Genomic DNA, 26524 nt, shown 5'->3' on the forward strand with positions numbered 1-26524 from the left:
CGCTTTTGAATCAGAGGCTGGGCGTGCCAGGGCTGCTCCATCACGAGTGACCTGAAGGCCATAGATCTCTCTGAGCCTCAGTTTCCTTATCTGGAGGATGAAAGGGTACAGCTTTAAGATTCTCTCACAGCCAAGAAACAGACAAAGCAGCTCTGAGAATTTCACGGTTAAGTAAGACTGCCATTCTATTACACAAGGGAGAGCCTCAGAGAATACTTTCCACTCATCTCAGTTTTATTAATTCTACTCTACATGTTATCTGCCACTCATCATGGCACTCTGCTGCCTTGTGCATGCTGCTCTCTGCCTGCAGTGGCTTCTTCCTCCTCTTTGTCCCAGCAAGCTTGACCCCATCGACCTCCAGCAAACCTCAGCCAGCAGCCACACCACCAAACCTCTACCTTTCTGCACACTTACACCTCTGTTTCACCACCTGTTACATGGGCTCAACTGCTTGCCTGGTATCCCCCTCCTAAGTAAGCAAGCAAGCTCCTCCAGGTGACAGATTCTTACTGCTCCTCTTCCAGCTGCTGAGAACAGAATCTGGGACAAATTAGGAATCAAGAAGCGTTTGACCAATTATTTAAGATCGATTATAACTGGAAGGTAAATCATGCTAATGATACACATTCAAACTATCTGCAGTGGTGCTGGGTAGGTGACAAAGAGCTTTGTCAGACCCTCTAGAGAATAAGCTATCTTTAAAACACTTTAGAAGTATCCATTTATTTGTGAAGAGCCCAAAACACAGCCATAGTCAAATACTAAAACAGCCTGAACTATGTGAGGACAATTCTCTTCCTTTAAGTAAAGGCCAATAATCAAATCCCAGTCACTGTCAGTAGCTCTGAGTAATAGCATCCTTTAATACCACAGAACACAAACAGTTTTAACACTTGGTTTTGTTGGTTTTTGTTTATTAATTCAGATGAACCTTCCTTCCTTCTATTAAAATAAAGTAGTTTTCACCACGCTGTCACACTCTATCAGTGTCCTCCACAAACGCATCAAAGGTGAAACAAGGAGAAAATCTAGTCAATGTTTTTTTAAAATACAGAGCTAGTTAAATAAACATTGCTAGTAGCCAATAGTAAGAACTATCCAAATGGGTGTATAAGCCACCGTTTTGCTTGTTTCAGGTATTTTATGGCAAGGCCACTTACTCCTTATTAACAAAAAGTTCTACACATAACATACCTGAAAAGTACCACTATTTGGAAGAATTTCTCCTTCAAGCTAGAAATGATTTAAACTGAAACTCATATATTCCTTAAGTCATCTGGTTAATGTGTAATTTTAGAATCTCAAAAGAGACACAGCATGAAAACTCTTCATTCAAATAGTTATATTCTAAATGAAGTTATCTTTTAAAAGGTCAACACTATTAAGAGTATGACACATTACACACAGTAAAAGTCAGTTCTGACTATAAAATCTATCTATGAGGGGAATAAAAATAGTAAGAAAATGCACCAAAATATAGACTAGTTTGTAGAGCTTTGGCTTTGGGTAACATTTATCCCGTTTTTCTCTATTAAAACTTTTTCTTTATTATAAATTATATCTGTTTATCTTCGGAAATATTAGTGCTGAAACGTTTAAGAAGTTTAATCAGACGTAGCCCTACAGACTATGGGTGCTCATTTAGTCTATCAGTAACCTACAGACTACTGGCTAGATCCTACCAAAGAAATAGTGAACATTTCTCCAGGCCTACTCCTGAAGCGATTCAAAGTTTTGGCATCTACTATTCACTAAAGGATGGCAGAATTAAAACCTCTGAGCAAAGCCTGGATGTATTAGCTGCCAACAGGTTACTTTCCCCTCATCTCACTTTAAAATTTAAGGTAACTGTCCTTTATGATTAAAGCCTTATCATCACTGGCTCAAAACCTCAATAAACTACACTGACAAAGATTAATGATATAAAATGCAAATACAATAATCAAACAGCAAAACCCACTCACTGATAGTGTAATGTTCAATGAAGAAGAGTATTTACCTTCATTCAGAGCTAAGGACAGAACAGATGGACTTCCACAATCTTTACAAGAAGGGAAAAGGCTTACTTAGTAGACTTCAGGTTTAATAGCAAAGACTAGAAAATCATATACTGGAAGACTAATAAGTAACAATCCCCCCCAAAACTTATCATTAAAAGTCAAGCACCTGTTGAAATTCTGCCTCCACCCAAGTGAATCTTCCCATCCTGCCTACTGCCTCTGAGTTTAATCCATCAAAAAAATTAAGCTGAAATTCACTTTTTTTCTTCCCCTTTCCATAAGCTTTAGATGTGTTTATTAATAATTATTAAGACTTTAACTTAAAATTTTGTAATATTCTATGCATTAGCGTGGGGCTTCCCTGGTGGCTCAGTGGGTGAAGAATCCACCTGCCAATGCAGGAAACGCAGATTTGATCCCTCAATCAGGAACATCCCCTGAATTAGGAAATAGCAACCCACTCCAGTATTCTTGCCTGGAAAAGTCCATGAACACGGGAGCCTGGTGGGATACAGTCCCTCGGGTTGCAAGAGTCATGTCTGACTTAGCAACAAAACAACAAGAAGTGCATTAGTGTAAACTACTCCATCCACATTACTGCACATTAATGGACAATGTGGCAGGATGAGTAGTTTGAACAGGATTCTTAAGGCCTTAGTAGAAATGTACAGTATTTTAATTGTAGGTATAATAGAAAGTATTGTCTGAATCAGTATCATTAATTATACTGAATTAAAACTTTTAAACTTAGAATTTACATTCAAAGTATAAATCCAACTTTGAGTGGACCAACCACAAATCTACTTCTTTTCCCCCTTCTTTCAGAGATATCATCTCATTAGAATTAAAAGTATTTTTTTAAAAGAGCTGTACCCAAGACAGGATAAACTGCAGATGATTTTTGATGTTTGAAAGATGAAAAAATGAGATAAAGGAGTAGTAACTGACATGGCATAACAGAGGAAGCACAACCTTGGAACTACAGAGTGACTGGGCCAGGAACAACAAAACCAATCCGTCTTACAGAACCCAAGGCAGGTTCAAAATTCAGAGACGTGGTCGCCAAATCCGTGCAGTGAGGTCTATCAGTTAGCAAAGTGATGCTTCCAATTAGATCTTAACAGACAGCGAGGGACCATCACATGTTTGAGGGAAACCTCCAAGAAGTCACAGATCAAAGCAGGGAGAAGGAACTGATGGGAATGATAAAAATCCAGGAGCAAATAAAAACTTAAAAAAAAAATCTTCAACATCTACAGAAAGATGAGAAATTGCATCAGTGAAAAAAAGAATGAAAGGATGGAAGAGAACTCTAAAAAATAAGGTAGACAAAACAATATATTCCATAGAAGGATTAGAGCAGAGTCAAGGAAACCTCCATGAAGTAGGACAAGAAGACAAAATGGAAAACAGAAGGGGAAAAAAATCTGTGCAGAAATATTGCTCTAAAATTTTCAACATCTAACAGGAATCCAAAAGAAAAAAATAGAAAACACCAAAGCAGCACACAAAAAAATTCACTAGAAGAAAAGATGTTCTGCATGTTTAAATGCCCCAATAGCGTGACAGGGCCTATACCAAACCATGTTATGAAATTTCAAAACCCCACAAAGACAGAGGGTACTACAAGGTTCCACAGGAGGAAGGAATGGAGAAAAGACTAACTTGGTAATATACAATGTATCAAATTCAATAGATTTAAGAGCAACACTGCAAATGAGAAGACAAGAGGGAAATGTCTCTAAAACTGCAAAAATTAGTTTCGACCTAGAATTCTACACTTTATCAAATAGGAGTTTCACAGAGGCTAGGTCTTTATAAAATTTTTGCTCATGTGCCTTTTTCCAGGAAAATGTGCTCCAGTAAAACAAGACAGAGGGAAACAGAATCTAGGACATAGGGGATCCAACACGAGAGAGCAGTGATGTGAGATCCCAGGTGACTTCACACAGATATCCCAGGAAAACAGGCACAGAGCCAGTCCAGGAATCATTAGTATGGACGGGGTAGGAAGACAAAAGGTTGGCGAAGAGTGTCTCCAAGAAGAAATGGAACAGATGTGGTTTTGTGGATGGTAAATATTTTTGATAGGCATGTGACAAATGTTACAACATTTGGGGGAAAAAATAGCTATTCGAAAACAGGCAAGTGAATATAGTCAAGAAATTAATTCCACAGAAAAAAAATGAAGAATGTGAAAACAGGGAGACTGGCCAGGGAGCTACTCAACTATGTTGGGCTGTGTGAGATCATGTTTGCTAGAAAAAGCAGAACTGGATTATCCTGAGAAGTGTAGAAGTGCTCAGATTTCATTAATATTGAAGAAAAAGAATGAAAGGTGTATAAGGAGGTGGCACAGAGAACTATATGGCTCAGCAATGAACAATACTTGCTTAGTCATAATAATGTAAACAGTGATTCCAATTTAATAAAAACTGATGCATGTAAAGGGAACAGAAGGAGGGAAATAAAATCACGGTGGACGAGGAAGTTAAGCTTTCACCTGTTGTGCCAAGAAGTCAATGGACAGTGCTAAAAATTAAATCACCTATTACACTTTTATTACTGTGGTTAAAAACTAAGATAAAAAATTTAAGGCAAAAGAATTTAAGGTAGATCTTTATGCTATAACCATATTATTGAAATTTAACTTAAATGTCAGGACCCTTAAAAAAAAAGGGTACTACTAAGTCAAAAACCTTTCTGAGTATACTTGATAATTAGGAACTAGAGATTCAGAAATTTTATAAATAAGAGGTTAATGCTAACAGTATTGGATCCATCCTACTTTTTAGGAATCATGGCAGACATGCTTTTAATTAATCAAACTATTGATTTCTTAACTTTTCAACTATTTACTTACATGGTTTAAATGGTTGCTCTTCCTCTTTTCTCGCACTAAGAATAAAAAAAAATTAACTGATAATTCTGATAAAACTACCATAGAAAAATAAGTCACTAATTATCTGATGGATTACCAATATACACAATGAGTTAAAATTTCATTCTGTTTTTTAAAATAATTTCCAACAAAATATATAATTTAAACCACCCAGCAAAATGAATCCTATAAATAATATCTAAAAACTTAGTTTTACTATTTGACTAACAGATACTCTGTATTAGGTACAAATCAAAGACTCTCCATGTACAAAAGAAAAGGACAAAGCAAATTAGGCCAGGTGAGATATTTAGCTAATAAAACAATCTACCAGCTGCACAGTATGTAGTATTTTCTAGTTCTACGTGTACTTTAGTCACCAGGATTAACAGATGACAACTCTAGGCTCCAGGTTCTGGTCAAGCACCCGTGTCTTTGGAGGCATCCTGAACCACTTATTTGTCACCTATTCAAACACCCAACTTAAAAAATACAGGTTCTTTACACACTGGAAAGTAATCTATAAATTTTAACATGTGTGCTGACCTCACTGGACATACATCGACAGCACATAGAACTGTTTTGCTCCAACAAAGGCCAGAAGAATATAAGCTCCAAGAGGGTCTTAGGCCATACACTTTCCCATGGCATCACAAGCACGAATTCCTTTAGACTGAGGAGAGACAGGGGCATGGGATAGTGTTTCTTTTACTCTCTCCACCGTCTCTCTACAGTGTGAGCAGCTCATGAGCCTGGAAAAGCCTGAGAAGTACAGTAATCCTAACTAAAAATAATTGCCTCAAGGCAAAATACACACACTCTAAGAAAATGCAAACTAGAAACCCCAGGAGCTCCCAGGTGGGAGAACATGTGGTACACTCTGGGCCCTCCCCCCATGCCTGGCCCTCTTCCGTCTGGCTGTTCCTGAGACAGACCTTTTGATAAAAACCAGTAATCTAGTGAAAATAAAAGAGGAAAAGAACCCTCTATTTTTTACTGTGCTGCATTACTTCAAATATTATAGAACGTTCACTTCTGGTATTCCTGCTCTCATAAACAACCGAAAAACCTGATCATATATGGCTTTTTAGCAAATAAACTAGGATTGAACATATATTAAGGAAGACAAGCAGGCAAGACAAGCAGGAGTGCAAAAACTTCTGATTCTCATCTTAAAACAAGCAGGACACTAGAAATTTACACAAGGTTTCCCGTACTGAGGATAACCTTCTGGAAAATCCCATACGGCAGGCACACTGGTCTGATTACCCTGGCCCAGCCCTACCTCAGGATGAAAGAACTTTGAAGAGCTAAAGGTTCTTATAAGAACTTTTAAAAGAACTTAAAAATTCACATGAATCTGGATGTGAGAGAGGTTCACCCGGTTGAGCACTGTGCAAAATGGTGCCGAAATCACAAGCCTCGATTCCCGTACACAACAACTGATTATGAAAACCTAACTGTGACCTAGACCGTATCATTCATCTTTAACTCCTGTGCTCCTGGAGCGAAAGGAAAAGGACAAAAGAGCATGGAAGAACAGACCACAACTGATCATGTGGCAAGCTGGCTGCTGATAAAGAAATAGCGAAGGGTATAAACAGATGGTCCAAGTGTTTCTCCTCATCAAAACAGCGACACCTAAGTGAAAAATGCACCATCACATATTAAAATAAAACCACATATTAAAATATTATCACATATGAAAAAAAATATTTAAACCATTCTAAGTGCTTTTCTGTATCTTCCTATAATACACAAAACAAAAACAGTTTTCAATCTTTTTCTCGGGGCGGGGGGAACACTGTCTTACCGTCCGTTTGAGATTTGCTCAGGAAAAGTGTGCTTGCCCTTGGGTGGTCAGAAGGGTTTGATTCCAAAGCTAAGTCTGCACAGGAAAAAGAGAAAAAGGTGTGATAGTTTAGTTGAGTAGAAAAAGACATGACTTTTAAAACAGCTACACGCTGATTTTAATCAAGTTTAATAGTCTTAAGAAGAGCGTTTAGTAATGACAAGAAGGAAACTGTAGTAAAGGCAACAATACAAAAATTCTATTGGGAAACAGAAAAATTGTAGAAATTCTCCATATATGTGGAATAAAACCAGGGCTATGTCTTAGGCTTTCTTTTCTTAACTTGCACCTAATCTATGCCACTTTTAGGCGAATCATGTATGTGATTCCCCTCCTACGTATTGATTAAAAATTCAGTCACCTCTCTTTAAGCTGATATTACTAGCACATTTCAGGAAGTCTCAAGAAGCAAGTTATGCTGTAGTCAATTACTATCAGATATCAGCTCAATCAATCAAATATGCTATAACCAAATGAGCTGCTTTTGGCAAACGTTCTTCAGACAATCTAATGGCTAATTCCAACTACACTCAACAAACGAACTCATTTAGTTGGCTGCCGTTTATCTAGGGGCTATTCATCATGGCAGATTTAAGAGGATTACATAAGAGTTCAATGTTCTGATCCATAGGAACACTTCCAGGATAGTGAGTTTTAACTTTGGCCTATATAACAATTTTCTATACAACTTGCACTTTTTGCCAGTGAAAACTACATCACTATTTTATAATAGACTTGACAGGTAAGCCATTAGACAGTAAACTCATACATACACACAATATTTCTGCACACTCCATTAACTGTTTTGCCAAGAGTCTAAGGAGACGATGAAAAAAATCTACCGTACTCTTCACTGTCACAAAGGTAAGACTGTCAACTCTGAAGCAAAGCATTACCACCCACACTTTCCCTCATCCCCTCTCCCACAAGCACACACAGTAATGTTAGAGGTATTTTGAGAAATTACTGTGCATTTTATATGTGAATTCTTCCTAAAATTACTTCTTTAGCAATCTTTAAGAATGTGTTAACCCAGGAGAAATATTCTTGAGCTTATGATTGGGGGTTATCATTAAAGTTATATTTTAAGACCCATCACTTTTATATTACCAATTTAAATAGCAACTTATTTGACAGCATGATAGACTTATGTGGAAAAAGGATGACTAAAAAAATTTAAGTTCGGGTCTTAATATAAACACTCCCAGGAGGAAACCTGTAAAATACCAGGTCACTGAACATTACTTTTCCTCCAATCTAACATTCTATCAATCGTGAGATCCATCTCAATTGCAGATGTTAAAAATATGAAAATAAAGGCAACTTAGGACAAACAAGATGCATTACTGAAGCCTAAAAGTGTTAAAATTATGCTGTCAAACTGTCAATAAATGATTTCTCCCTGTCAGAATATCAGAGAGAGGGTAGTGACCAAGAAATCATCTGAAACGAGGAGACTAATGCCAACATACTGACTTCAGTTCAGTTCAGTTCAGTCGAGTCCAACTCTTTGCGACCCCATGAATCGCAGCATGCCAGGCCTCCCTGTCCATCACCAACTCCCGGAGTCCACCCAAACCCATGTCCATTGTGCCGGTGATGCCATCCAACCATCTCATCCTCTGTCGTCCCCTTCTCTGCCTGCCCTCAATCTTTCCCAGCATCAGGGTCTTTTCAAATGAGTCAGCTCTCTGCATCAGGTGGCCAGAGTATTGGAGTTTCATCTTCAACATCAGTCCTTCCAATGAACATCCAGGACTCATCTCCTTTAGGATGGACTGGTTGGATCTCCTTGCAGTTCAAGGGACTCTCAAGAGTCTTCTCCAACACCACAGTTCAAAAGCATCAATTCTTTGGCGCTCAGCTTTCTGTACAGTCCAACTCTCACATCCATACATGACCACTGAAAAACCATGGCCTTGACTAGATGGACCTTTGTTGGCAAAGTAATGTCTCTGCTTTTTAGTATGCTGTCTAGGCTGGTCATAACTTTTCTTCTAAGGAGCAAGTGTCTTTTAATTTCATGGCTGCAATCACCATCTGCAGTGATTCTGGAGCCCAGAAAAATAAAGTCAGCCACTGTTTCCACATCTATTTGCCATGAAGTGATGGGACTGTATGCAATGATCTTAGTTTTCTGAATGTTGAGCTTTAAGCCAACTTTTTCACTCTCCTCTTTCACTTTCACCTTCATCAAGAGGCTCTTTAGTTCTTCTTCACTTAATATATTGCAATTAAACAAGACTGTCAGCATTTTCTGGGCCAACTTCTGGGCTCCAGTTTACTTAAAGGTTTACTCCATTTACTGAACTGCCCTATCACCCCTTGTAGTACAGTATATTAGTTTTATGGCTAATAATACATTTCATGTCTTACAGTCATCCAGTGATTTCATCTGAGTCCACACTTTACACCGTAGCCAAGCGGTTCTTGCCAGCAGATGCTGACCTGGGCGGTCTCACCGGAGGCACACAGCATGCTCCTGCAACCCCCTCAACTGACCTGCTTCCCCAGCTTCTGACCAACCTGGCTTCCAAACTGCTTCTCAACTTGCCTCTAACTTGGTTCTCAGTCCTGCCTCACCTTAATCCTCAATCAAATACTGTAATGATGATGACCAAGAGATGATATACAGGTAAGTATACCTGGCTTTATGTATTTCTAAAGAGTACTTAGCTCGGGCTTCTTGGACTTTTAAGAACCTTTCTGGGTTGCAAGCTACGGTGATTTCATTTCACATCATACAATATTACTGTTTTAACTCTTCAAGTTTTATTACTTTAATACCCTAAAAATAAACAAATTCTCTAAAAGGGGCAAGAAAAAAGGTAGTATTTCAAAGCAGAGCACAAAATGTCATCAATAAATTTTATCCCTATGTGTCATGTATATGGAATTTACAGTCCTGATCTATCAAGGTTTTAAAAATGAGTAAAACCTTGGACAATTCTATACCTCAGAGAAGAATCCCTACACTGCCTAACTCAGAACATGATAATCAAATGAAATTCAAGAGCAATCCATACACTATAGCTTCACTGAGTTACACAAGCCCCGTCACCATGACAAGGCTGCAATCCATGAGGGGATACACTATATAAAGCATAATAAATGACACATCACAGCTTTCACAAATTAACTCAAAAGCCAAAAGTGAACATTTAGCATTTCATAGGAAAACTGATGTCCACTTATCACCCTCAGCCAAGTAACATCTTAAATAAACAGTGCTCTGTTGTTGTTCAGTCACTAAGCTGTGTCTGACTCTGCAGCTCCACGGACTGCAGCGCGCCAGGCTGCCCAGCCCTACACGATTCTGTTTGTGCAAACTCACGTCACTGAGTCAGGCCACCCACTAAAGGAAAGAGGGTGAGAGTACCCAAGGGCAAGCATTTCTCCTAGTGCTCTTCCTTTTTCTTCTTTAATAAGCAAATGCATATCATTTCTCCTGCTTTTGCCATGGAGATTAGTGTATATTTTCTCCCCATTTTTTTTCAGGTTAACATCCCCTGGAGATGAAGTCATTAACAGTGGAGAGAGCTCCTTCACAGCTCCCTAATTCTTCAGTGTCTGGATGTGCTAGTTTACCAGTCCCTTACTGGACATCTGAATTATTTCCAGTATTTTGCTACTGAAGATAATGCAACATATGCAGCCTATACCTTCAGAATAAATTCCTTTAGTAGGATCTCTGGATTAAGTGAGACTGTGCAGACTTCCCCTTCAAGGGTTGACCAATTTCCCATTTTTACCAGCAATATATGAATGTAACTTTCTTCAGTATCACCAAAGAATGCAGGGCCAAGTTTCTGAATTTTCTCCCAACACAAGCTACAGTAGTTGTATTTTCATTTCTCTTATGTGTGAGGATATGCTTAAAAGCCATCTGCATTTCTTTTTCTGTGACTTATCCCATTCATATTGTTGGTAGCCTACTTTTAGATTCACTCAGTTTCTTCAAGTCAGCCTATTTTAGGCCCTTATTAATGTTGCTTTTCTGTTCAAACCACTGTTGGCTCTCAGCTGAGTGACTACACCAGCCTCCTAGCTTGTCTCCCTGCTTCATTCTACCCCTGCCCACCTTAGACTAGCTCGTCTGATCTCCCTCCCCTCTCCCCACGCCTCCTTCCCCTTCTTTAAGAATTATCACCATTCCCTTGCATATAACCTTTCAATGGTTTCCCATTACAATTAGACTAAAATCCGTATTTTTTCTTGTCAAGGTCTACTAGACACAAGGCCTTAACCCCCTGATATTCCTCCCGGCATTCTTTCACTCAGCTGCAGCCACCCTCTTTCTGTCCTCGGCCTACACCGAGCATATTCCCTTCTGAGGACCTCACACGGCTCCCCCTCACTCCTAGGATGCTCACTGTCACTTAAGGAGACCACCCCCAGTAACACTGCGCCCTCCCCAGTCCATGACCATCATTTTCTTTCTTCTCAGTGTCTCACTACTTGACATCATTCCTGTGTCAACAGGCCCCAGGTACCTCTAGGAAGTAAAGACCAGAGTTAGGGTTTGGGTTTTGTCAGTATAACCTCTGTTTGTCCTGCCCCTAAATAGTGCCCAATAATCATCCATTTCAGTGTACCCCAAATCATTTATGCTTCTCCCAATTTTCCTTCATCATCTAAGATTTCTTCTAATGCTGCCCTTTGATGTGTCTGTCACCCAAGACCAGCATTAATTTCAGATCTCTTCGAGTGGTAGTTTAGTTACTCAGACTCAAAGACACCGACAGGTTACCAAGACCCACAAAAACCTAAGAGAGGAAATCTACTGTTCAGAGAAAAATCAATGGTAACTTTAATTTGGGGAAAGAACATTTAATGTTAAAATACCTTAACTACAAAATGACTCACCCTATGAATTTAATTAAGTCGTAAGACAAAGCCATAAGACCAGAATTCTACAGGGAAGTACAACAGATCACTTTTTATGTCTGTGCCCAGATTAAAGCAATATAGTGAGATTATAAAAGACAACCATAAAGGGTGGGTAAATGAATGATGCTCCAACCATTAAACAGGTGGTAAAAAGCAGACTGTACAGCTACATGCAGCTGCATGGAAATACATCCTGGAGCACGCTTCAGGTGTCAGCACGGTTCCAGGAGCTTCCCGTCTTCACTTTACAACAGAAAGTTACAACGTGGCACCCAAAGAACAACCTCATACAATAAACACAACATTCTGTTTATTCGTATACAAAAGGTTCAGGAAGAACCAACACCAAAATATTAATGAAAATTCTGGATATTCTAAGTATGAGTGAATGACTTTTTAGTATTTTGCAAATCTTTTACCTCAAATATTTACTGTTATCAAAAAAGTAAAAAAAAAAAAAAAAAAAAAGTGTTTATAATAGCTACTGAAAGGAGGAAAAACCTGTTGCTCAGAGGTTTTCCCCCATTACGTTGTCAATTCCTTCCCTACCCACTCCTTGGAGGATGGAAGGAAGGAATCACTTGAGAGAGCACCTTGCACCAGAGAATGAGCAAAGTTCCTAAGAGGAGAATACAAAGGCTGTTTGAAAAGCTGATGCATAATAATAAAATCAGATAATAGGACCTTAGCATCTTATTTTCTATTATTGACACTAACATCAGTTACATTAGATACATTGTTAAGGGCAAGATAGCGACAAAATTCTTTTGAGTCTATCTGATATTTATACTAGGTTCTTAGGAGTTAACTGAAACAGCCTGAAGAAATCATGTTCTTCTCAAAGGTTTCTGAAGAAAAAAACACAGCATCATTTATGTTTGGTTTTGTCTAAGTAACCAAATAATTCTTCATTGCAGAAAAGCCAAAATGTTTTATATCAATGCAGGTATTTCTCAGTTTCCAGGGAAACTGATATAAAATTGTCTGAAATAAAAACATTAAGAGCAAACTTCCAATGTGCTTGCACTTTACATTCGTGTTCTGACCTCGTATCTATGGAAACTTAATAATAGGCAAATGCTGAAATTGAGGTTTCTCTCATCACTTTATTGAATGCCAAAAAAGAGAGACAAATTTAGGTAAAATTTTAACAATCATGTCAAACATAAAAAGGTAAATTCTGTGCTCATGAACTCTCTTTTTCTGGTTCCCGACTCAGCACTCCCCCTCACTACATGCTTCGCACCTTACCTGCCCGCTTACCGGTCTCTCCTAACGTCCCTCTGTCCAGGGCATGCTCGGCTTCAATTCGAGTCAGCAGAACAAACTCTTTAAAATACACCAACATGTTTACCTGACTGGTAAACTGACGCTATTTCACGACTTCTTTTATTCCTATCAATTCTAATAAATGTACAGACACAGAATGGAGAGGTATGTGTTGCTTCTGAGTTGTGAACAATAAACTCAAATGGAAATAACCAAACTGAAGTTGAGTTAGGTCTATCTTATGGATAAATTATAAAATAAAAAGTGCATTCCAAACTTTTTTTTCAGCACCCAACAACTGAATTTGGTGTATCTACCACTCTCAAGTCTGTCTCTTCTGTTCAGTAGCTATGTTACACAGTTATTTCAGAGCTCTAAGTCTTGGCTTCTTCATGGGCATCACAGGGAGAATATTCACAGGCCTTATTTATAGATGGAAGGGTCAGGTGAAATACACCCGAAAATACGTTGTAAATCGTAAAAGAATCATACAGAAGTCCAACTTTGGTCTCCCTACACTAGCCTCCTACTGTTTTTTAAAATCACTTAGAAGCTTACCTTACAGCAACAAGCTGAGCAGTTTTCACAGGTATGCACGAGCTTTGTTTTTAAAGCTACGATTAATTTACATAATTTGTTCTTTCACAATATCTGACTATTCTGAAAAGGGAGTACTTTTCACTTACAAAGCCATGTCCATCATATGGGTGAGTTCACAGGCTTACCTATTCTAACTTTGAAAGAAATTAAGTAAACCCAAATAAAATCTAAATAGAAGAGCTATAAGACATTTCCTCTATGAAATAAAGAAATACTCTCTGGCATTTAAATGAAACAAGTGGGCCAGTGGGGCTTTAACATCTTCACGGCACAATGTTTTCTACTTTAAAGAACACAGTCTTTATTAATAAGCCACAGTGTTACCCAGAATCTTTTTTTTTTAAAACCTAGAGCCGTCCAGTTTCAAAATTCTAGAGGAAAAAAAAAAAGTCAAACATTTCCTCTCCTCTCTCTCCTCTTCTCCATGACAACCCACCCCCACCCCCAGCCACTTCGTCTTCAGAATTTTACCTGAACATTATAAAAGTTGAATAGGATTCCACTGGCAGGAGGGGGTTGGAAGGAGAGGTAGCCATGGAGACAACTTTCCGGCAGGATCTGCCATCTTAACTGCCAAATCTTTGTATTACAAATTAAAGTCTGAATTTCTTTTTTCTCCTTTGAAACTTTTGACCAACAGTCTCAGGAACCACCCCCAATCCTCCCTTAGAAGAGGCAACATGCAAGTGAAGTTGGTTAAAGCTGGGGAGCTGAAGACATTTTTGTGTCAAAGTGGGAATCTTAATCAGAGCTCCGTGGGATCGTCTTTGGGTAAAAACAACAACAACAACAACAAAACTATTCCCTGCAGCCGTTGCAGTAACGTTTCACACCGTTCAGTTATTTTAAGACCCCCCTCTAACCTTTTTCTTTCTTATCGTTTTCAGATTATAGTTAGAATAAGGTCGCTTCAATCAGGACAACTCTAGACAGAATATTACTTAACGCCACACTAACTCTGTCGATATCAGTTTTGATTTTAAATAACAAACCCTAAAATCTGTCTTAATTGTCCCGAGTATCAACTATCCTAATGAGTGGAAGTGTATCTAGATCCTTACCTCGTTCCTTCTCTTAGGTACCATCTGAATAGGTAAGGATAGGAAGATGGGATGGATATCGCCGAAGTTGGGAGTATTTAAGTTTTCATTGAGAAAAGAGAGAATACGTCAGAAAGTCTTTACAAAGTCCCACGAGATGTTAAATAGAATCACGAACAGGAGCCACAGACTTGAGGGTCTTGGGTCGGGTTGCGAAAAGGGAATGGGGAAGAATTGGGCGTTCGGGTAGAGAAGAGGGAGAGAGACTGGCCGGACGCGACGGAGAAAGAATAAGGGTTGGGGACGCCAGGCAGGGCCAGCCTCCGTCCCCGGTGCCCAGCCCCGAGAGAGCCAACTCCAGGCAGGAAGGAGCCCTAGGCGGCGGCTTCCTCCCGGGGGACCTGGGGGTCGGCGGAGGCCAGAGGTAAGCCCGAGAGCAGACGGCGCCGGCCCCGCGAGGGGCGAGGCGCGCCGGCCGCTTCCTTACCTTCGGGCATCTCCCGGTCGCTGATGTGCTGCAGGTGGAGGCCTTCACCCGCTCGGAAATCCAACTCGGTGGGTTCCACGGCAGCCGGCGCCGCCGCCTGGTAGACCTCAGACTCGTAGTCTGGCTCCGCCGGCCCCGCGCGCCGGCCCAACTTGGGGCTGGCATTGGGGCACACGCAACAGGTCAGCGTGTTCCCCATGGGGCGCCTCCGCTCCTCGCCGCCGTCGCCTCCGCTCGGCCCCGGACTCCGCCAAGCTCAGAGGCCGCCCCCTTCCCCAACAATGGCGCGTCGGGCACCGGCAGACCCGGGCTATGCCGGGGCTGCGCCGCACATGTAGACGCGGCCTCGCCTGCCTCTCTCCTGTCCGCCCCGCCGCCGCCGGGCCCGGGGTAGGGCCCCGGCCCCGGCCGCACCCCCGCTGTCTCGCCGCCGCCGCCGCCTCCTCGGAGTCAACTAGTCTGTGAAGGCGGCGACCAGACCGGCTTATTTAAAAGGGGTGGGGACCCGACTAGCGCTCAGACGCACAGCCACTGCCGGGAGAAAGCGCGGTCGGAGCTCCTCCTCCTTCCCCCGCCGCCTCCCGACTGAAAGCCGCGCCTGGCTGGCCCTTGCCAACCGGAACGCGTCCTTCGGTCACCTGGTTACGACGGGCCAATCACACACAGAGTTTCCTCCCAGCGCCCGCCCCAGAGAGCAGGCAAGTGACTCACACTGCCCCGCCCCCACCCCGCGACTGCTCCGCCCCGCGACTGCTCCGCGCCTCGAGTGGCGCGCGCCGGACTCCTGTTTCTATTTATCCTGCGGCACTCGGAGCTTTCCGTGTCCTTCGGGAAGCATTGCAGGAGTTTGTGAATCGAAGCTATAGAGTCAGTGGACTCTATAGAAGGCTTGTTAGTAAAGAGTCAGTTCCGTTAAGCAACTCGGTTTCACCGGGTCTGACAGCTGACTCATTTGATGCATTCCTCAACGAACTTAGTTACACCCGAATTGTTGACAGTTTTTTGTAACTAAATGCTCCTCTCAAATTGACTTCGAAAGAGTGTTAGTTTCCGCCTTCAGTTTAACCATAGCAATCCCCCGGGTCCTAAATAAAGAGCTGTGTCCGTGTCTTGAATGAGACTCGAGATGGGAAAATTGACAGAGCAAGGTCCTCAAGAAGGCAGAAGTGGATGTCCTCCAGGGCAGACATAGATTAGCTTTGGATTGAGAGAAAAGCAAGGAAGGAAACAGGACCTGGGTGACAGATGCCTGTTCTGGGTCTGTCAGAATAGAGACATTTCTGATAGAGAAGATGTTTAAGAAGAGCTCATCTGATGACCTCTATTTTTCTCTGTTATAATAGGCTTCTGTTTGGAAAGCTACTCCAGGAAAGTGAGGATAATGTGTAAAGAAGTTTAAACATTAGAAAAGCTTGATATACCTAATAAAAAGAAAATGATAGCTTCCCTCAAAATCAGAAAAGTTGAAAATAAATTTGAGCAAAAAACCAAGGAGCTAGGGTATAAAACAGGTATGTCACAAAAGTGAATGATGGGAACATTTGTTCCTCCAAATAGTAAAAAGAAATAGCAACAACTTTCAAAGGGGAAGAGTTTTTTAAAAATTAAGGAATTACATGTAATTGCCAAAAATGTGAACTTTTACAAACCCTTTCATCACACATAAGAGCAAAAGGAAAGGAAAAAAAACCCAGAGGGAGTATTCTCCTTTGTTAAAAGGATACCAGGATGGAAAGGTCACCTCAAAAATCAAGGAAGCAAAGATGATTAATATTTAATTGTTTAAAAGATATAAGTAAGGTTTGGATACAAAAACAGGCAATATATTGAAATGTGGGAAACCATGGTAGAATGGGAAAGGATTCAAGGAAGTTCAGTTTCAGTGAACAACTTCTCGTTAAACCCTTAGGACCTAGTGACTACATTCCATGACAATAATAATATTGTCTGAAGTCCTAGGAATGTCATTAGCTACCATTTTGGATGATTCTTATAGACTTGGGACAATGACTAAGATTAAGTTTCAAAACACTGCCTGCATTTAACATCAGGCACATACAGAAATAGACATGCATGACCTTGAAAATTAAAGAATTTTAAACTTGCTAAGCAGAAAAAAATATTCAGAAGCACCATTATGAAAGTTTTAATAGATTTGAAAATATTTTGTTTTAGAAGAACATTGGAGGGCAGTGAGAAAAAAACCTTATCCTGTTATGACTGTGGCAAATCTGGGAGAGAAAAGGGAAGCAGAGCAGTAATGACGTTTGAATTAAGCTAGAGTCTGATTCTGTGATAGAACCTGATATTTGCGTATGCCAACTGATGTATGAACATTCCCTGTTTTACATGGATCTGGAGTAAACGCATTCATTAATTCAACTTATTCATTTAATGGCTGTTCAATACCCTGATGACTCAGAAGGTAAAGAATCTGCCTGCAATGTGGGAGACCTAGGCTTGATCCCTGGGGTGGGGCAAAGAACCCATTCCAGTATTCTTGCCTGGAGAATCCTCATGGACAGAAGAGCCTGGCAAGCTATAGTCCATGGAGTCGCAGAGTCAGGCATGACTGAGCAATTAAGCACAGCATCTGAACTCTTGGGCTTCCCAGGTGGCGCTAGAGGTGAAAACCTGCCTGCCAATGCAGGAGATGCAGGTTCAATCCCTTGGTCAGGAAGATCCCCTGGAGGAGGGCATGACAACCCGCTCCAGTATTCTTGCCTGGAGAATCCCATGGACAGAGGAGCCTGGCAGGCTACAGTCCATATGGTCCCACAGAGTGGGATACAACTGAAGAGACAGCATGCACGCTCCCAAACTCTTACTATAAGCCACAGTTTTTAGGTTCAGATTTAGGTTGCTTTGACCAAGAAAAACAAGGTCCCTGTTCTCATGAAATTTATCTTCTGATAAGGGAGTCCACAAACCAGTCTTATCCATCACCCCTCAAGCTCATGGCCCAGGATGTCTATTTATCTCCAGCTATTGTGTCTTCATTCTAGACGGTAGGGTGGAGGAGTAGAAGGGAGATTTTTTTCCAGAAATCCACATAGCACAGTGCTTACATATCATTCACTTAAAGCTTAGTCCCATGGGCATACATAGCTGCAAGCAAGGCTCAGAAAATGTAATTATATAGCTGAGTGACTAATGCAGAAGGGAGAACTAGACATTGAAACTAGATATTGAAAGCACGCTTTGTAAGGAACAATCTGTAAGGAAAGATTAGAGAAATTTCAACTTAAAGCAAGAATGATCATGATAAAATTTCATAGCCTTTTGCAAGCATATTTGAAAAAGTTATACAAGGAGTTCTATAATGATCTTTTCTTAAGTTAAAAGGACAAAAAAATGGAGAAAGACAAACTGTAGAATGAAACTAGGTCAGATGCAAGAAAGAGTCCACAATGGTCAAGTAAACAGGATTATATATTATATGTGTGTGTTGTGCGTAATTGGATTCTATCCTGAGTATTACATCTTGTTGGTCTTATAAAAGAGGATTTTGTGTGTAATAGGTACATTTTTTTCTGGATGTAGAGTCTACCCTTATCATCATATTCTCAGTGGCAAGTGTGAACAAAAAAGCTGAGAATTACTATTATACCTGATTTCATGTGGAACAACTTGACTTCTCTCATTCCCGACTTCAGAACATTATAATTCAGATTTTGGAGTAAGTGTGGGCATTAGACAATACTGGGAGTCATATTGTAATAAATTACTCCAGGTCTGTTCCAGTTTTCTTCCTTCCCTAGTCCTTCTGAACCGTTCTCCCACCTTCTTTCTCTTCTCACACCATCTAGGTTTCCTTCTGCCAAGTGAGTCTGTTGAGAAGAGAATGCAAATTTAGCTGAAATGATGCTCTAAAGAAATGAAAAAGTCATTAGTTTACCATACCATCAGGGCAATGAATGCTCACTGGACAAGTCACTGTCCCAAATATTGAAGCATTTTCTCAGAAAAGTTCTAGGAAAAGTCTGCAGTTCTAGAAGAGTCAAGGGGTTTCCTTTTGCCTTCTTGGGGTCATTATTTTCCTCTGCCATTTAATGGTTTCTTTACTTCTAGTTCCATTTGTCTAAGTATGATAGGAAATCTCAAATCTTTCTCAGCCCACCAGTGCTTCCTCTGATCACCTCCAAGCGAAGGGAGAGGAGCCGTTCTCTTCTGGAAGTGCCTTGTTCAGCCTGCTGGTTTCCTAAAGCAGATGCCAGTTGCTCCCAGCTCCAAAGACTGTAACAGTATGTGGTCTATACTTAAGTGGTCTCATAAGAGAGCTCCTCCCCTCTATACTTACCCAGGAAATAACTCACTGCCAAGTCCACTTAGAACAAGGCAGAGTGATTTTTAAAAACACTCACAGTAGATGCTTCCAGTTGTTTGTTCTTAATCATGCCAACGCTCCTTTCCCCCAGCATTTCCAAATTTCACTATTTCCACTTGTTTCCCTTGTGTGTTATCTTGGAATGTTTAAGACGTTTATTCTCTGCACTTCCATTTAATTTTATACACTTAAAACGGAATCCTTGGCCAAGTTGCCTTATTGAAGTTATAGAACCATTTTCTTGCAGTGGTTCACCATGTTCCCCTCAGTTTCTCCTAGCCTTTTTGACAACGGCCTCCTGAAACAAAGTTGATGTTAGAAACACTGCAGAAAAAGGAGTTTCATTAAACTTGGCAGTAGGGAAAAGTTTGAAGATGTTTTTTTCACCAAGTTTGTCTCCTAGAAACAAAGCTCATGGATTTTTAGGACATGAAATGTTTCTCATATGAATCTATTGCCCTTTTCTGGAGACAAATCAGTTTTTATCCTCATGGCATGGCATTCACCCTGAAATACTTCTAGAACTTTTCTATCAAAAGGGATTAAGACAGCAAACTGGAAGGAGGTAGGGGCCAGGGAACTTGTCTGAAGAGTCAGATTTGAATAGACAGCACACTTGGAAAAAAAACAAACAAACCAATAACACAGATTACATTGGGGGTGGGGGTGTAGGGGGTAGGGAGGGCTAAAGCCTTGTCCCCTATGTTGAGTAAGTTTAGCTTATGTAGGGCACTTGTTTGACAAGCCTAGGTTGAGTAAGGCCATACACCCCATGAGCTGTGTTTTTCCAGTCATACTTATCATGCAGATAAAATCAAATACTCATCTGAAAGTAATACTCTGGTTATGCAATCAATGCTTCGCCCAGGAGATGCAAGGAAAAATCGAGACCACAGGAATAGCTGAAGCTACTGTCCCCAAAATGAATTCACTGTTCTTTGTAGTCATAGAATTTGCCCTGTCCCATCTTGGCCATCTGGTAAACCTCTACTCATTCTTTTGAGGCTTATCTCAAGCAGAACCTTCTCTGCAGTGCTCTCTGACTATTAAAGCTGGGAAACCTCTGCATCTTCAGGGCAATCAGTTCCTTCTCTAAAGCAGCCTTGTATCCCATTGTATGGTAATAGCTTGACATCCTCATTAAACTAGCCATTCCCCTGAGGACAGAGCTATTTTATTCAGCTTTTTGGTATCCCCAGCACAAAGTATAATGCCTGGCTTGCAGCAGGCTCAATATGTTTTTTCTTGAATGACTAAATGAATGATAAAATTTGGAAAAATGAAAAAGTTGGACTAACTGTACCAGCAATCACAGTTTGAGAACTGATACAATTATTCTTTACTTTTCAGCCTTCTCTATTTTTTTTTTTTTGTATGTGTGTGCCTCTCCTTCTAGTTTCTGTTCCTCTAGAGCATTTTTTAAAAACAATCATCATTTTCTAATGGTATAGATGACTACATTTACAAGGCAAAAATAGAGACACAGACATAGAGAACAGATGTGGGGACGCCAAGGGGGAAGGGGAGGTGGTGGGATGGGTTGGGAGATTGGGGTTGATGTATATACACTACTGTGTATAAAATAGATAGCTAATGAGAACCGACTGTGCAGCACAGGGAGGCCCACTCAGTGCTCTGTGGAGCCCTAAATGGGACAGCAGTCCGAAAGCGAGGGGACACATGTGTGCACGTAACTGATCCAATTTGCTGCACAATAGACACTAACATGACATCATAAAGCAACTGTGCACCAATGAAAATCTGTTTAAACAAGTCATTTTCTAATGCTCACAGTTTTGTGGGTCCTCACGGGCAGGGCCCAGTGGGGACCACTCCTCTCTGACCCAGAAGAGTTCGGGCCCCATTTGGAATGGATCTAGCCGCTGGACACGGTTCACACAGGGCCACGCAGCTGGAGGGTCTGTTCTGGCTGTCAGCTGGGGTCCTCACTCTCCCGTCAGATGCCTAGTCTCTGAAGGCTGGGACATCTGGGACTGGCCAGACAGCCATCAGCGCATGGTGGTCTCAGGAGAGTCAGACTTCTTACTGGATGCAGGCATGTAATCCCACTGTATTTTGCTTCCCTAGTAAGTGTATTAATCTAAAAATACAGAGGAGGAAGGGAGAGGTATGGTGAGCAACATTCCTTAAATCAGGAAAAAAAAAAAAAAAAGACCTCAAAGTTAACTTATTCACTGAAGTTCATCAACCTCTGAAGATCATCCAGGCCATCACCTTATAATGTATTACGCTAAACTTGTACTGTAACCAAATCTAAGTCTTATGCACTATCTGCCATTCAAACAATTCCTTTCCCCGCTTGGTCTCTGAGTTTTTTGGTAGCTAGAAAAAAAACACAGATTTGTGCAGAAACAAATTTGCCATAGGTTATGTTCATTTTGTGATGTCTCCACTTATGTGTTTGAAAACAACATGATGATAGTGGTTAGTTGCTCAGTTGTGTCCAACTCTTGCAACCCCCATGGACTGTAGCCCGCCAGGCTCCTCTGTCCATGGGATTCTTCAGGCAAGAATACTGGAGTGGGTACCCATTTCCTTCTCCAGGGGATCTTTCCCTCCCAGGAATCGAATCTGGATCTCCTGCACTGCAGGCAGACTGTTTCTTGAAAACAACATATAATACATTAAATGGAGTAGAGTAGTAGGAGAAATTTCCTAAAGTTTATATGCTAAGAATAGCGTATTTTTCTAGCGATTACCTTGACAGAGCAACATAGAATCTATGGTTTCAGGAAAAAAAAAAAAGTGTCCTGTAAAACGAAACCACTGATGAAAACAAAACTCCAAACATTATTATTGCTGCTACTTTTTCCCCTTTATTTATTTCTGACTGTGCTGGATCTTTATTGCTGCCAGGCTATTCTATAATTGTGGCTCAGAGGGCTACTCTTCGTTGTGGTGTATGGGCTTCTCCTTGTGGTGGCTTCTCTGGTCATGGAGCACAGCCTCCAGGCACTCCAGCTGCAGTAGTTGCAGCTCCCCTGCTGTAGGTACAGGCTCAATAGCTGGGGCCCGCCGGCCTCGTTGCCCCACGGCATGTGGTATCCTCTGGGGCCAGGGATCAAACTCCTGTCTCTTGCTTTGGCAGGTGGATTCTTTACCACTGAGCCACCGGGGAAGCTCTACAGCTGCTACATTTACCTAGCGGTTTCCATGTGAATGCATATTGTGAAGTGTTTGATGTGCAGAAGAAATATCCACAAACCACCCCCATAATACAGTAATATGAAAGCCCTTCAGGGAAACTCTCCACTTGGGACCAATGGCCCATCTGATCCCATCTCACGAGGATCTTCCCTTCTCCAGGGAAGTAGGTGGAATGAACACGCTGTTTGCTATTGCCTGTTTCTGAAACAAGGTATATGCCAAGGTCTGTGTGCCCTTCCCCAGAAGCATCAGGGGAGGAGTTTGCAACATCTGCAAGTTCTGTTTAGCCCTCTTTTAGGTAGAAATACTGCTTTGCTGGCATTTTATGTTTCTATAAAAGAATAGGAAGAAACTTAAAAAAAAAAAAAAAAAAAAAAAGAATAGGAAGAAACTTGCCCCTCAGGGTCTTCAACAAGTTAAGGTTGTGTCTAGGTAGCAACTGTGATGAGGTATCTACTAAGGAGAAAGAAATAAATAGGATCAGAAAAATACACATTCCCTACCTTAGAGTCACAAAGAGTCAGACAAAACTGAGTCACTGAAACACACACACACACACACACACACACACACTCACACAGAGGTATCCTTACAGGGCCTTGACTGAGGGCCAAACAATCACGCAAAGAGCAATGCTCGTTCTGAGACTCAGGACAATTTAGATAATTAATTACAATTAAGTAGCAATTAATAATGATTTGAATAATTGAAGCTTCCCCACCCTCAGTCTGTGGGCTGGGAGCAGTGCCATGCTGAGCCATAATGGAGCCTGAAACAAAGGAGGAATTAGCAATGCTTATCTGTCTCTGTTGAAGTTGTTAACATGTTGTTCATTATAGATTTTTGAACATATATTTATTAAAAATATTCCATCCAAATATTATTTCTCTTAGTCAGTGAGTGTTTTGAGGTCCTCTTAAAACTTCGGCACTTGCAGGAAGTGCCTCATTATTTCCGGCTGCCTGTCCTTGCCCAGGCCGAGAAGCAATGCATGGGGTACTCTGGATGTTGCCTGGCCTGTTCTTAACCAGAGACTAAAGAAGAGTCAGATCCTTAGATTGGTCCTTGACCTTTGGTGTCTAATCATTGAGCTCAAAAGAACCAAATTCCAGCCTGGGCCAGCGATGGAAGGCAGCCCCAAGCCCTGTGTGTACCACTGTTGGCCCATTGTACAGACAAGAAGCTGAGACTCAGTACAATTGGCAAGTACGCCTGAGATGACAAATCTAGAAAGTGACACACGAGGGCTTGAATCCAGGCTGGGCGGATTCCATGGGCTGTGCTCTCAGTCACTGGCTCCAAGAGACTGCCCATTCACTGTATTTCCTACCATTCCCCAGTGAAAAGGACAAATAATGTGTTTTTTTCTCTCTTAACATAACAGTCAGTTATAAGTTACAGGAAAATATGTTCTATTAACTTTTGATAAATGTATTGTCTTTTTTCTCTTACAGAGGTAATACATATTTACTAAAGAGAAATTAGAAAATACACATATATGAGAAATCAAAATCTCACCTCCAGAGCCACCCACTATTAGTATTTTGTTGCATATCTTTCCAAGATTTATTTATTTTTGTTCTCTAAGCTTTCTTTTAATAAAGGTAAATTACATGTGTATGATTTTAAAATGAAACCATGCTAAGCAGGCAGCTTTCTAAAGTGTGCTTTCTTCATTTAACTACCTACCTTGAACATCATTCTCTGTCATTGTTTTTTGCAGAGTAATTTGTAATGTCTTCACAATATACATTCATCCTTTCATGAATATTTATTGGGGGCCTGCTACTTTCCAACTAGGCACTAGAGATACATCGATTAACAAAATAAAGAATTTGGCCCTCTAGGGGTGACACTGAGGTAGAAGGTGACCTTTAAAAAAAAAAGGACAATAAATGTATGCCACTTAATAAGGACACTATTTTGGATGTATCAGGGAGTCTTCCATGATAAAAGGCTTGTGTGGATGCATACTAAGCCACTTCAGTCCTGGCCGACTCTGTGTGATCCCATGGACTGTAGTCCCCTGGCTCTTCTGGCCCTGGGATTCTCCAGGCAAGAATACTGGAGTGGGTTGCCATTCCCTCCTCCAGCGGATCTTCTTGACCTAGTGATCAGACTTGCATGTCTCTGACATCTCCTGCATTGGCAGACGGGTCCTTTACCACTAGCTCTATCTAGGAAGTCCACGTATGTGCTTATTAAAGAACAAAACAAAAACAACAACAACAAAAAAACCACTGGGAGAAATGCTTCTGGTTGTATATTCTTATCCTGCATCACAGGCAAATTCTTTAACGCTGAACCACCACGGAAGCCCATTATGGGCTTAACGGTTCCATAAAACTGTCCCCCTAAAATCTGTATGTTGAACTCCCGACCGCCAGTACCTCAAAACGTGACCATATTTAGAGATAGGTTCTTTAGAGTGGTGATAAGCTACGATGAGATCATTAGGGTAACCCCTAATCCCTTATGACTGGGATCTTTTCAAGAAGAAGAAATTTGGACATCAACACATAGAAGGAAGATACTGGGACAAGATGGCCACGTGTAAGCCAAGGAGAGAGAACAGGAGCTGACCCTTCCCTCACAGCTCTCAGAAGAAACCAGCCTGCTGGCAACTTCATCGTAGACTTTCAGCCTCCAGAATGGTGAGGAAACTAATTTCCATAATTTAAGCCACCCAGTCTGTGGTATTCTGTCATGGCTGCCCCGGGAAACTAATAAATTTGGAGACAGAGGCCAGAATGAGTGGGAGGGCGCAGGCCCTGTGACGTCCGGGGACCACAGGCACCAAGGCTTGGTCGCTTGAATCAGAGAAAAGCGAAGGCGTTTGGGGCCCTGAGGGAGGCTGAGGGGAGAACGGAAGTCAGGAGAGGCAGCAGGGCACCTCTGGGTCCTAAAGCACCCCGCAGCCCTCAGAAAGAACTTCAGGCTACACTTTGGGGAAACAGGAAAGCCCTGGAGGACAGTTGGACCTGACATTCTACACTTGATCTTAGCCAAAAGGCCGAGAAGCGATGGACCTGACATTCTAACAAAGGTCCTTGGTTCCCGAGTGGAACCCAGAAAAGATGTATCAAAAAGTTTGTAACCCTTATATTTTTTAAAGTTTTTTTTTTGTGTGTGTGGACCGTTTTTTAAGTCTTTATTGACTTTGTTATGATATTGCTTCTTTTTATGTTTTGGTTTTTTGGCCCCTAGGCATTGTGGGATCTTCGCTCCAACCACTAAGGATGGACCCCTTGCCCCCTGTCTTGGGAGGCAAAATCTTAAACATTGGCCCACAGGGACGTCCTTGTAACCTTTTTAGGGGTCCATAAAATGATTTATCAATGCATCTTAGTGAGAGGAATGGGAGGCAGTGGGGGGGTGCTTCTCAGACATTGGCCCCAAGCCCTAAGCCTTCTTTGCACTCTCAGCACCTCACCCCCCAGTCTGACAAGCTGTAAACTGTCGCTGTAAACCAGTCTCAGATTTTGCCATGAGTCCTCCTCTACAGGCCTCTGGAGCCTCTCCTCCCCCAGGCTGAGGCCAGCTCGTTGTGGCTGCTTCCTTCCCTGGTGTCTGTCCCTGCTCACCGGGTCTCACACCCAGGGTCCCCATCCTCAGGCTCCCTCCACCAACTCAAACCTCTTAGCTCATGGGCACCAACTGCCATCTGCCAAGATTCCATCTTACTCTTCTCTCTGTCTCTGTTCCTCCTCCTCTCCCTCATTCCTAGTTTTTCCTGGACAATGGAGAGAGGGAAGCCACCTCTGATATCTGCAAATGAAATTTCACAGAAGTGGACAATCCGCAGGTGAAGTCACAGCTACTCAACCCAGTTGGAAACTTTGGGCCTTTCTAACAAACCAGAGGTAACAGCTGCATGGGCAATAACAGTGCAGGTTGAACCAAACTTTGATCAGTGTGCTGAGCACACTCAGGAGGTTTTCATCCATTTCCAGACTCCTCTCACGCTATTGAGGGGTCCTCTCTCATAGAAAGAGCCCCCATCAGTA

The 26524-nt window shown here is 41.5% G+C and overlaps 1 protein-coding gene and 1 long non-coding RNA gene across 3 annotated transcripts in view; one reads left to right on the top strand and one right to left on the bottom strand.

The window, feature by feature from the left end:
* Positions 1–10704, top strand: part of LOC136169905 (uncharacterized) — a 31170-nt gene extending 20466 nt beyond the window's left edge. Inside the window, exons 3-4 of the long non-coding RNA XR_010663458.1 lie at positions 9115–9371; positions 10235–10704. This is a non-coding gene — a long non-coding RNA (uncharacterized lncRNA). The remainder of the gene's footprint in view (positions 1–9114; positions 9372–10234) is intronic.
* Positions 1–15492, bottom strand: part of LOC136169904 (cyclin-Y-like protein 1) — a 34050-nt gene extending 18558 nt beyond the window's left edge. For both annotated transcript variants that reach the window (XM_065938148.1, XM_065938147.1), the window contains exons 1-3: positions 15023–15492; positions 6698–6772; positions 4867–4901 (exon numbers count right to left, since the gene is read on the bottom strand). In XM_065938148.1, the coding sequence (XP_065794220.1) occupies positions 4867–4901; positions 6698–6772; positions 15023–15221 (309 nt within the window). In that variant the 5' untranslated portion in view covers positions 15222–15492. The remainder of the gene's footprint in view (positions 1–4866; positions 4902–6697; positions 6773–15022) is intronic.
* Between the last annotated feature and the right edge of the window lie 11032 nt (positions 15493–26524).

The sequence above is a fragment of the Muntiacus reevesi genome, chromosome 5, assembly GCF_963930625.1.
Source record: "Muntiacus reevesi chromosome 5, mMunRee1.1, whole genome shotgun sequence".
In the NCBI taxonomy this organism is placed as follows: domain Eukaryota; kingdom Metazoa; phylum Chordata; class Mammalia; order Artiodactyla; family Cervidae; genus Muntiacus; species Muntiacus reevesi.